The sequence below is a fragment of the Anticarsia gemmatalis genome, chromosome 9 (genome assembly GCF_050436995.1).
Source record: "Anticarsia gemmatalis isolate Benzon Research Colony breed Stoneville strain chromosome 9, ilAntGemm2 primary, whole genome shotgun sequence".
Taxonomy (NCBI): Eukaryota; Metazoa; Arthropoda; class Insecta; order Lepidoptera; family Erebidae; genus Anticarsia; species Anticarsia gemmatalis.
This window is the reverse complement of record NC_134753.1, coordinates 7,746,567-7,760,041: the sequence shown is the minus strand read 5'-3', so window position 1 is coordinate 7,760,041 and position 13,475 is coordinate 7,746,567. Positions and strand designations below refer to the sequence as shown.

Genomic DNA, 13,475 nt, shown 5'->3' with positions numbered 1-13,475 from the left:
TATGCAAAATATGCATGAAGACCATAAAAGGTTATAACTGAAATCATGATAATAAATAAGATTACAATCAGAAATTAGAAACTACCAATAAACGTATATTGTTCATAAATGTTTTGCAGACGTCTAAGTAATGTAGCATAAATAGAGACTTTTATAACAACGTCTATTTACCTGTATCCATTGCAACAAGTGCTAGGGTGTATTCATCTTGAGCTTCACGATCTAATGTTCTTAACAAGGAAATTTGCCCCGACGAGGCATTTATTTTGAATAGGTCTGCATCTCCTTCCTTTATGAAATAGCGGACTTGATTATTAAATGGTGGTGAATCAGCATCATAAGCATGAATTGTTATTATGTATCCGCCGTTAGGAGGAATAACATTTTCCATTACGTACGCTAAGTACGGTGAATCAAGAAACGTGGGTGGGTTATCGTTTATATCTTGAATTGAAATAGATAATTCAGCCGTATCGAATCTCACATCGTCTTTGGCACAATCCTCGGCTCTGATCGTAAGCATGTACCGGGACTTCCTTTCGAAGTTGAGATTTTTAGCAACTCTAACAATACCCGTATCTTCACTTATACTGAAATCTCGATTTTCATCTCCCGAAGCGATCGAGTACCTAACCCTTCCGTTTGCTCCTTCGTCTATGTCTGTGGCGGAAACCTGCAAATGTTGAGAAAGTTCAATTATTAACCTGATTAAATTAAGTGTGGGTAATTGTTATTCTTATTATTATTGAGCAACAAGACGGCCCTACACGCGTACCCGTGGGATTACAAAGTTTTTGTTGTGGTACTTATATATCGTCTGGAAACAATTATCGTCTATATATAAACGCTTTCTATGTTACTTTGCTCATTTATTATTTATATTTGTAATGATTTCATTTATTTACCTGCAGCACGCTTGCTCCAATACTAGCATTTTCGGGAACAGATGCGCTGTACTGTTTAGGATCAAACACAGGACTGTTGTCATTTTCATCCAAAATGTTAATTTTTATTTTCGACTTTGTCACATTTGGTGGGTCACCCCTGTCCTTAGCTGTAACCGTCACTGTATAACTAGCTTTTAACTCTCTGTCCAGTTTTCCTGTAGCTCTAAGAATACCGTCAACGTTTCCCAGAGAAAAGTATCCATTAATTTCCGGATCTGGCGCCATAAAATATTCAACATAACCATTCCTTCCCTCATCTTTGTCGACAGCTTTTATTGTCATTACGACGGTATTCAATGGTATGTTTTCGGATACTGTTGTTATATTGGGTGTAACAAACTCAGGTGCCATGTCATTGACATCCTTAAGTTGTATCGTAACCTGTAACAATAAAAGCCTTTATCATAAAAGTGTGTGAAAACGAAACATAAACATAATAATAAAAGTGAGATAAATGGAAGTACAGTTCCAGTGGAGAAATACTTTTTGATTCAATACTGGCCGGATAAAGTCAATAGGATTTTATTGTTTTTATTTTATTTTGAAAACGACGTCATGTTACGTTTCTTTGAATTCTATTTGAAGTAAAATAATAAAAGCTAAGCGCGCCCTATGCTTCCGTCTGACTTCATCAGAGGTACATTGTGAAATGCAACAATAGGAGAAGTCAACAATAGCTCGTAATGAACGTGATTTTTATATGCGTTTTGAATATTTCCTGTAAAGTTTACTTAATTAGATGACTGTTATTTCTAAGGTATTTTGATATTGTAGAGATACATTTTTGGATAATTATCAACCAATCTTTCAATTTTATTACTTCATCGTACTTCGACTAAACAATTTGAAATAAAATATTCATATAAATAATTATGTTGAAGATTATACAGAAAACGCTACTGGCTGGTAACCATTCATGTTCGACGATTAACAAATTATATTATGATCAAGTGGGTTGTTTTAAAGATACGATGATTATGGAAAAACATTTTGAAATTATCATAAATTCAGTATACATACCTGGACAGTGGAAGAGAGCTGTGGTTCAGGAGGCTTAGCCATATCTTTAGCGGTTACAACAAGATTGTAAATGGGTAGAGTTTCTCTGTCCAGAAGCTTCGCTGTATAGATCGTACCGTTGTCTGCTATCGTGAAGTCTTGTCCGTCATCCCCCGAACTGATGCTGTATCCCACTTTGCCATTTAAACCTGGAATTTTGTAATTACATATTTATTATTTATCGTTTTGGTGACATAAACACAGTTCTTTGTTGTGTGAGCTTACTGTAACTTACCTCTTGTAGTCCTTTGATTGCATTGAAATAAGAATGTTGGATTAGAGCCTGTTTAATTGTTTTGCGTTACCGCTAAAAGCAAGTAGTTGACATATAAATAATTGTATTTACCTGAATCCAAGTCTGTAGCGCTTATGGTAACGACTGATGATCCGATGGGAACGTCTTCAAGAATTTCATTAGAAAAGCTCATGGGGTCGAATATTGGTGCGTTATCATTGAGATCAATGACATTTACGTAGACAGTGACAGTACCAGATAGAGATGGATGCCCGCTGTCTTGCGCCTGCGCTACTAATATGTAATGTTGAGTCTGAAAAAAAATATTTTCCTATTAATAAGTTTGAAAAATACATATAACAATGCCCTGAAAAACAATGCAATTGTCCCCTGTAACCTGTCACCCACCACATACAACCATACAAAACATACATAATGTAATTATGTTCTGCAGGTATGCAAGTATCTCAGACTGCTTTGCTAAATGGCGTCTTAAATGACGAACAAGAAAATCAGGACTTCAAAACAATGCATTACACAAAGTACGGACGGTAACATTTTACAAATGACGGCGGCATTCAGATTTTCCATATAATAGGACACCGAAGCTTCCCAGCTATGACAAGCTCCCTCATTCGCGGATCGTGGAGCGAGATGGCGATTTAAAAAACAAGTAGTGGTCGCGGAATCCGGCTCGGGGATGTTTTGCGGACGGCCGCTTTGTCCGACATTGTTCGAGCCTTAATTTCGATGGCGGATCGAGCGGGCAAATGCCGAATATGATGCGCGACGCGAAAAAACTGTACCGGGATGAAATTAGCAGCTCTCTAGCGGGGTACGCGGAATTGGCGGGCGGTCGAGAGAACGAATGTACCCAGCGAATTGTTTTTACTAATTAGCGAGGCCGGCCGACTTGATGAGTCCAGTGCAGCGTTCGGCTCGCGAACCACGCTCTTATGCGTCGCGCCGAAGACTCGCAATACTCGCATCCGGCCCTCGCAGACAAACTTAACGAGAAGATAATTTTTAAAAACAATGGGACGAGTTTTTTTTATGTTAGTGTACTGAAAAAGTGTGTGGAGCAATGTAGCAGGTATGCGCACTAGCACGCGTTGATTGTGTACAACACGCGACTAGCGCACTGCACACCTACGACAGATACTTCGCGCAATGTTTACATATTTATTTAAAGCGAACAAACTTGATACACCCTTCTTAAGTAATTAATTTCATCGCTTTTTAGTGTAGTAGCACGTTAATTTGCATCTATTAATATTTCGCTGTTATTTAAAGTTCAATTAACTAATACAAAATTCCTTTCAATATACATTTAAAACAAACCGAGCTAACTGCTGAAACATTTATGGTTGTCGCCTAATTTAGCAGCAGCGACGATGAGTGAGAGAACAATAGTTAATTGTAAATCAGTTTTAATTAATATTTTCAAAACAGAAACGCAGTTCGTCGCCAATAACTCAGCGCGGTTCAATTATAGCTCGCTCGTCCTGCTCTAGAGACCGTCCTACTTAATAGCTTTCCTAAGTTCACTAAACAAGTTTTTAAATTACGCCCGAGCCTACAGCGACATTTTCATTTATCTCGGAGTAGTAAATATTTGTTTGAAATGCCTTAGAAGTATTGCACATAAATATAAAATCCCCTCCTACCTAAAACAGAAAAATTACAAAACGACCTCTGATTTATGTCCATAGAAAATTTAACGACTTGTTTGTCATTTTACTACGGCATTGATGAGTACAATAAGGCGGCTGCGACGAGAGTAGCCGCAAAAACAGGTTAAATAGGCTTTATGCTGGAAGACGTTTTGTGAAAAAAACTTTGTGCATATAACATATAGGTACGTGACTTTCGAGCAAAGCTTTTTGCTTCGTGCCATTGCGATATTTTTTTGCTATTCTTAAGAAATTAACATGTAAATGCTAAATTCTATAGGGTAATAGTATGTATCCGTAGCGCTTCATCGCAATGTGATTTCCTTTAACCTTGTAAGGTCTTCATTTTCTGTGTTTTTATCTCAATGGTCCGGATCATTTGCTTTCTTTTTAAGACTTTAAATACAATTGATGATAAATGTACATATATCGCCTACGCCTATTGGAGCTAGACGTGATGTTATGTTTGTATGTATGTTTTAAAGACTATAAACATAATTGATGATAAACGCTATATAGTATGCTAACTCCGTGAAACAACGTTTCATTAAAAACTTAAACTACATTCTGAACGTAGCCCAATTATTTAGCATGAGCTACCTATATTCAGCATTAATATTGAGCAAGTCGTGGCTGGCTCGTTTCATATTAAATACCTACTAGCCTAAAGGCAATACTGTCCTTGGCTGTTAAATTGCGTGTATTCTACAAGCGATATTTTTCATGGGCTATCATAAATTTAACTCATTCCTCTTTTACTTTTGCGGAAAGCCATTAATGTGCGTTGTCCATCATGTTGGTTCACCGCGGGCATGCAGATTATCACATAGATAAACAAACGGATCTCATATTGTTCATTATGCATAAATATTTTTTTAAATGGCAAATTCTTTCACGCAATATGCAAAGCATCATCGAATTAATATAGGTATATACTGAAGAATCGGCTATTCTTTTTTTAATATGTTTAATTCTTAATATCTACAGTTTCCTACTAAGTTTTTATGTTTATGTTATTATGTTTTCCGGCTTAGTTGTCGTACAGATGAGTAGCAAAGTGGCCACCAGCGACTTATTTTTTTATTAGATTTAAACATCGGATTATCGTATCTTGTATTAACAATAACTAAACTAATAATCTTATTTAGAACTACTTAAAAAATTGACGTTGCCTCTGAGAGGCCGAGCGGTCATTGCCCTCTTCAAGATCTATGTTACGATAATTCTTTCAACCGCAATGTATGGCCGCGAGCACTGAGGGGCGGCGCGGGGCACATGTGAATCGGTACAAAACACTATAAATAGTTATCCACTTTAAAAATTGCAACTTACACGAAATTATTATAAAGTATCATGGGCGTGCAGGTGAACGAGATCCTTCGAAAGATCGAGCCAGGACTGTATGCCTGTGTGGTTTACTCGTCGTGCAAAACAGAGGCAAACATTGAGCCTCACATTCATTCTTGAACACATACAAAGTAACGAAGTTTTTGCTTGTTTTTACGCTCTTGCTTTGTGTGGCAATGTACATAGCTATTCATGTAAAAACAAACTACCCTAAACCTTTTCTAACAAGTAAACTCACGGTTAGTTCATTAGCGATGTTTATTGGCAATCTAAAAGTATGAACCTAATCATATCCTATTCTTATCTAACCTATATTTGGGTTAGCGTCTGTCAGCTGAAACTGTACAAGTCACATAAACACAGCTCATAAAATAATGAGCATCTCTCAAACTGTGTAATGAAAGGCACATAAAGTAAGCGCCAATTTTCAATATTGTTCGTATGTAATATGCAAATGAAAATATTAATATTTTATTATACAAAAGGTACGTTAAAACTAATTTGCACCCATACAAAAGGTTTCAACATTGTTAAGCGCAGACAACGTCCATGAATTTAAAGATCCTTAACACTAGCGGTGCTGTAGTCATAAATTATTGTAGACGAATACTGATTACAATCTTTATTATTCAAGGAATTTTATAAAAAATATCTTGTCATGAAATGCAAAGAGAAAATTTTGATATTGATCTATATCTTAACTGTTATCGAGAAGCTCCACCAGGGTGTACTAAATATATGTAGTTATGCAAGATTGTATTGTATTATATTGTAATAACTAGCTGACCCGCGCAACTTCGCTTGCGTCACCTAAGAGAATGGGTCAAAATTTTCCCCGTTTTTGTAACATTTTTCGTTGCTACTCCGCTCCTAATGACCGTACCGTGATGTTATATAGCCTATAGCCTTCCTCGTTAAATGGCCTATCTAACACTGAAAGATTTTTTCAAATCGGACCAGTAGTTCCTGAGATTAGCGCGTTCAAACAAACAAACAAACAAACTCTTCAGCTTTATTATATTATAGTATATAGTATAGTATAGATAATTGTTTGTAATTTATTAGAAAACGAAAGTTTAAATTTCCGATTATAAACGATTGGGTACAAATGTTCGTTTCATTTTATAATTATCTTTATTTGCATTACAACATTAATTGTATTCAAATAATTAATTAAGTGGTAATCGAGTCTTTATTTAACACGCACAGGTCTTTAAAGGAACATGCATAAAAAATAAAAATATTCATCGTACAATTGTTATTTATTACTGACCGGTAATCAAAGATTGGATTGGAATCAATCAGACTATTTTCGTACATGGAAGGGCGGCTACATCCATGTATCCTAGTATGTTTTTCGAATAAGTAAAATCAGACTTTAAGGTCTTGTCCTTAAAGTTCAAGATAGGCAAACCTTTCTGAGATCATTATTTGCAAAAATTGCAAATGTGCTATTTAAAATCGGTTTTTGCAACCCGAGATCAATATGCCAAGGCCTATCTAGTGGATCAACTTTGTTTTTTGATCTTTCGCAAATATTTTCCACGGTAATCACTTAATCTATTTTAAGTGTTTTTAATTGCACATTTAGCCCGTTGTTTACGATGATGTCGCGCCACTTTACGATTGTTTTTAAACTTGTGCCTCCACACTCCGAGCGCTCGCGCTGTCGTATCCGAGGGCAGGTTATTGTCAATATACGTAAGTATACTAAACTCCATCGTTTTAAAGTCCAATTAACGTTTGCTGTCATTTTATTTTCGCTTTGATTCGTCGACGGGTGAGCAGTAAGCATGCGTGCCGTATACTTGACCTTAATCTCTTTCTTATCTTGAGTAGGAACTTTTTTTTTGTTATTACACGTCGTAGAGTTTGTGTGAAGTTCTCTAAAAAAGTAACCGTTATTCTACTAATGACTAATCTACGAACCTTCCAGTTGGACTGACCAATAGTTTCACAATGGGAAATAATTAAGCAAGTAAACAGGTTTCTTACCTCTTCGTAGTCGAGCCTAGCTGTGAGTGTGAACACGCCTGTCTGAGGGTTGAGGGAGAAGACGTCGTTGGCCCAGTCGGAGATGACGGTGTAAGTCAGCTGAGCGTTAGGTCCTGTGTCGAGGTCAATGGCCGTGACGGTACCGACGGTTGCACCTCGAGCTGCATTTTCGGGTATGTCGAAAGAGTATGCGCTTTCCTTGAACACGGGTGGATTGTCGTTTGTATCAGTTACCTGAAAAATGTTGATATTTTTTTATAATTTATTTACAAAAAATCAACATAGCGGTTTAATATCTCGGTAGTAAACAAGACAAGAAGTCTAGATACATAACTTACTCAATCAATTATGTAAAATAAATTTTAAAATACTGAAAGATATCCTGTACAGAAATGTAAAAGCCTCAATGATTAGTTAATCGGTGGTCATCCGTCGAGTAGACAAGTGGATGCAGGCACTATGATAAGAATCCTACTGATTTGAGCCGACGCGGCAATGGACCGAGATGCAGATGTTTGTAGTCATGTACACTCGTCAACAAAACGTTCCGTCAATAATTTTAATCGTTGTTATACGATTTATCTTGACATTAATAAATTGCCGTTGTTTTTATTAATTGTCGTTGTTTTATTATTACCGAATGGATATAAAGATTTACTGCCAAATTAATTACGAATTTCTTTAAATAATTTCTTAGGTAAGTACCATCTTTTATGAAAGAAATGTTATACTTAAAAGTATACTGAATTTATGCAAGATTAAGTAATATTTAATAACAGTTTCGTATAAATATAAAAAGCGAAACATAATCACGCAATTTTTTTAGTATACCTAAATTGCACAAACATCGGACGTTCATATATTTTAATGTTTAGGACTCGTGGCTTATTATCTATAAAGTTTATGATCAACTGTTTAAATTTCAAATATAATCATAATAAGATTGTCCATCGATTAAATCGAAACACTTGTGTTAACGAGTGTACATCTTATGTTACAAGATCTAAATATCTTTATTACGAGTGCATGTAACTTGAGTTACACATAAAAAACAACTAAAACAACAAACCTGAACAACGACTGTTACATCCGTGTACTGAATACCATCGTCAGCTCTCACGATCACTTGATACTCCGAAATCGTTTCTCTATCCAAAGGATCTTTTAGAGTTAATAGACCAGTTTGTGGGTCTAACGAGAATGGAGTTATTTCGTCATTCTGTATGCTGTACGTGATTGTTCCGATCGTGTCAGGGTCTTCAGCAACTATGTTGGCTATCCGCTGGCCGGGAGCCAAGTCTTCGGAAGCCAAGTAAGCCGGCGGGATGTTTTTGAACTCCGGCGGACTGTCGTTCTTATCCAGTATCACGATTTCCACCTGAAAAAGAAGATATTTGTTAGTTTACTTGTATTCAAAACATAATTAAATACCCCACAATGTATTAAGTTGCAAAATTGCAATAAAGTTGTATCATATTATATGCAAAGTGAATAATCAACACATTCCTAATTTTCCGTCTAAAAACGTTGCCTTTTAGAGTAAAACAATGCGACTAAATAATAACGTATTTAAGCAACCGTCGACTGGCATAAAACAGACGCAGAAGTCTGGTGATGTTTTATTTATAAGGTTGGCACAAAATCGGCCACTTTAACACAGTATAAGAACACGAACCAAATTAATAATTCTAAAAATGCAGCCAGCGAGCGAGTCGCTCGACAAATGTGTGACTCCGCTGACCGTCGCGTCGCCCGTTGTTCGACAGACGGGATGACAAAATACGCCCGTACCCATCTTATTTGATGCTCACCAACTTCGATAAACGATTGTTTTATTTCCTTTTAACTGTATCGCTTGGAACTAACAGTAATCCCTGATTTCGTTGTTAAATAAACAAGTCATATTAAAGAGTTTTATTTAGGTAAGTCATTATTCGCCTGCGTATTCTAACAAACATAAATTAACAAGATAAATCTTTGAATAGATACTTATTTAAAGCTCTGGTTCAATGTATTTACAGAAGATTAAATATGCGCATTTAATAACTAATATTGAACTTTGTTCAGAATAATTAGATCATCAAACGTGAAAGATTATTAAAATATTTCGGACAACATAAAAGGATTGAATTGAAAGAAAATCAAAAATAATTTGTGAGTAGGATGCATCGCATTCAACGTTAGTATATGTGATACTAAGTGCATTCATCAATATGATTAATGGAACAGTTTTTTTCCTTTTTTGTAATTTAAACTTTTTCTACTTTTTTGGTGGGCCTTGTTTTTTCTTTCTTTATGTTTATGGATGGAGGATTTTTGATGAGTTTTTGTTTGAATATTTTGCAAAGATTGATTACATCAGAATAATTACGTATTGATCGTCGTTAATAAACAAATGATAGATTGTGTTGTTTTTCTCTCGGTGAATCAAGGAAAGTATTGGACGGTTGATTTTTTAAATGCCTCTGATGTGGTTATGTTTTACTAAGAGACGTTAAAATGGAGTTAAAGTGTTTAATTCCCACTTGATGAGATGAATTAGATAAGATTTATGAAGTCAGAGGCGAGCTTTACAAGCGTGGCGGGTGGACGTTTACAAAAAACCATTCGAAAAGAACTCGACAAGTCAACAAAGGCAGAGAGAAGTAAAAGACTAAAACGCACCAGTATTTCGTCATTGGTACTGTGAAGCACGAAGTATTCGGGACACAATGATCGGAGCCGTCACAGATAAGAACAGGCCGATTGTAGAGAGTTCCCTGCCCTCGGCCCGGTGAGGACAGGCTGCGCATTTGTTATGATGACTCAATCTTTTCTTTGTATCTGGACGAGGGTGCCGTCTAAAGAAGCCTCCATAGAAAACATCCTGACGCCTACGATATTCTACGTAAGAGAAGCAGCAATTAACGTTGATTGTGTGAACTTTACTGTCGAGGAAATAAATTGAAACGTGTTAATAAAATTTATTGTTCAGAAAATAAGAATGCATGAGAAAAGTCGAGGATCGATTGTAAACATTTACCTTTATAGCGTTACCGAACAAATTCCCAGCGGGTTTATTAATTTCTGAATAGAGGTAATATAATACGGAAATGACAAAGTTTGTACATTTAATTGTGTTACTGGTGGCGGTCGGCGCCGGGCCCGCGCTCGCGCGACATGTTCGACAGCCGGGGAGTCTCCGAGGTGTGTGTAAAGTGTTATACCATCAAACACTGTATTAAATTGTATGAGAAGGCAAAACGCGACTTGTTGACCGCTATCGGCGGAGCAGCGGTGGCGTGCAGCAGACATAAACAAGCGACGAGCTAGCAAGCGCAACATACTTCACAACAAAAAGGCTAAAAAGATTTATTATGGACAAAAACGTTAGGTACGCGTAGCTCGTCTGACCGAGAGCGCTAGTGGACCCCCTAGAGCTCATGTTTGAAGTAATCGATTAAGGGAAGAGAAATGACAGTACGTCGGTTTATTGGGATCGTCGATTAGTCAAGTTTCGATAATTGATTGCGCTCCGCTACTAGATTAATAAGAAATATTGAATGTTTCCTTGTAGCTTGCGTGTCTTGAATAATGACCCGTACTTAATAGACGTAAAAAATTGACAATATCAAAACTTGAACATCTTATCGGTTGAATCTATCGGGGATATAAATTGTAATATAATTTACATAATACTTAGTTGGAAAACCATTAAGTTTCTTATATACTAACACCTACGAGTTCTGTAATCGCCGCATTGAACTAGAACCCATGCAATTATCGTAGTTTAGGAAAACGAATGTTGCTATTGGATATAACTGCTGGTACTTAATGTTTCCGTTGTTGATAAAAATACAATGTGGATTATGCATAAACAGCGACATGATCATTTGAACTCGTGGAAAACGAGTAGTGATTGCACTTCAGGAAATTACATCTTACTTACTTAGGATTGCATCATCTAAGTTAGAGTAGATAGCACGAAATAAGATGTAGCGCGATTTTCTAGTCTTGGTACTATCAATAAAAGAACATAAAATATTTTAAACAAATTTAAAACATAATAAATGTCGAATACACTCGGGGTGCAAAAAAGTTTTCAATATTTCTCGCTATTTGGTCGTCGATTGTCGATAGTGTTAGAAAAGTTTTGCGGCTTTGGAATCCTATTATCACAAAAAAGAGCAATCTTGAAAAGAGCGCTGTTTACCTTTAGAACATTCATCCACGAAATGCAACCAACAGAAGTTGTTGGTTGCATTTCGTTTACCTATAAGTGTGTATCATTGAACCTTATCATTTTAATAGTAATAATAGTCACAATATTGTAGTACTGTGTAACATATAAATTTTTATTGCATGTTTCATACATTCGGATGTATTGCATCAAGACTTGTACGCGGTCGCTCGATGGCACTTACTACATGATTTATCCCCGCTATAACTTACACAGATTATTATTGAAATGGAAATTACGTGTAGAAAACGATAAATGGACGCTATTTATCTAATTCAAGCTTTGTACCAACGAAGAAAAAGTACACAAGTTTAAAAATTCCTCTCACTTTTCTGTAAAATGTAAGCTCCGACATTCATGAGAAGTTTTCAAATACCTGCGACGGCGGCTGCATTTTAATACACTTTGCAACCCATTTATCGTTACAAATACGATAAACTGATCGTGCTATTGAAAGGTGGAATCCGAACTTGTGAAGGAAACGAAATAACTAATCTTTAGTCCATAAAGCTGCATAAACACACGTGCATTATGCAAATACATTTTTCTAAGAAGACGAACATAATTCTCCGGCACAAGTGAACACTAATTACTTGGTAAATTAATTTTAATCAAACATGAACATAATTTACGTGTCAAAAATTCGCGTAGCGCATGGTATATTACTATAAGATTAACATTTTTCATGCAATTACGGCACTGGTTCAGTCAAACCTGAACCTTAAGCTCTGAAAGATGGCCACACAGCTCTGTCGTTTTTAAAACAGTGTAATTTTACGAACATCAATCATTCAAGTCGTTTACCTCCAAAATTTTACGTCACTCCCTTTATTACCTCATTCCATTTTTTAATGTAATTTTGCCATACCGGACAATAATCCTTTGTAATATAAAAGTATAGCCACTCGAAGTTTCGATAACACATAAATAATGAGATCTAGACGTCTCGATCGAATCTACTGATAAAATAAACCAGCTTGTTGGCACGTCAGGTACAAATATGAGAACAACAAACATTATTAACATTATATGGGTTACCGTGGCGTAAAAAAGATATTGCTGCTTATTGTCGCCAACTCAAATGTCAGTGGCCAATCTAGGAACATTCTGGCTATATTTTATTGACACCAACCGACTTTATTGACATTCCACTTCATACACTTATACTATGGATAATATTGTTATTAACTCGAACCAGCAATATTGGTCAGAATAATAAAGTGGTCAAGTAGAATGTAAAATGCACACTATTGGGTTTTGTACTTGAAAATGTATCAAATACTAGTCTTTACTTCAACCTTTATTATTCATCAAATATGCGAAATATGATTATATATTTAAAGCATTTATGTATGTTAAGTAATTTATTGAGATGCCAGAATCATCTCAGCAACAGCGGAACAAATTCTTAAAGGCTATGATGGCCACAATTTTGTTTCGTACAATTTATTGAGTAATTTGGGTCATTATATCTAAAATTATTAAACAATAGTTTCACTTTCAAGAAAATACCATTAAATAATGTTGGAATTGCAAAGGTTTGTTCAAAACATTCAGTACCAAGTATCGTATCTTTGATAAACGAAGCCCTCTGTAAAGTTAACGGTAAAATTATAGACAACTTCATCAAGTACGAAGTAATTATGATAGCTCAAAGGTATTGGGAATTAAGATTTTCCCCTATAAGGGGAAGGTTATAAACTTCTATCGAACATTATACAAGAATATAAACATTGTAAGAGGCTGTAATACGAACATAATGTTGTAAAACATTGGACAAATCCTCAATAGGGTTCCAGTGTTGCGCGGGTAAGATATGTATACAACGTAGCCGTGAGGTTGGCTACACGAACTTATGAGTGGATGTTGTCGGCCGACGGATATGGTGGCATCGTTTAGGGCTAGACTCTATGTTTAGAGCGCTTCGTGACCGCAGCGCGGCCGCTATCCCCCCGGGACTCTGCACAATTATGTTATGGTGTCAGAGATTAGTGGCTGAG

The 13,475-nt window shown here is 36.1% G+C and overlaps 1 protein-coding gene across 1 annotated transcript in view; it reads right to left on the bottom strand.

Moving 5' to 3' along the window:
* ft (cadherin-related tumor suppressor fat) overlaps window positions 1-13,475 on the bottom strand; it is a 101,800-nt gene that overhangs the window by 9,094 nt on the left and 79,231 nt on the right. The window contains exons 2-7 of the mRNA XM_076117910.1: window positions 8,326-8,634; window positions 7,257-7,490; window positions 2,353-2,554; window positions 1,968-2,155; window positions 906-1,328; window positions 172-673 (exon numbers count right to left, since the gene is read on the bottom strand). Of these exons, the coding sequence (XP_075974025.1) occupies window positions 172-673; window positions 906-1,328; window positions 1,968-2,155; window positions 2,353-2,554; window positions 7,257-7,490; window positions 8,326-8,634 (1,858 nt within the window). The remainder of the gene's footprint in view (window positions 1-171; window positions 674-905; window positions 1,329-1,967; window positions 2,156-2,352; window positions 2,555-7,256; window positions 7,491-8,325; window positions 8,635-13,475) is intronic.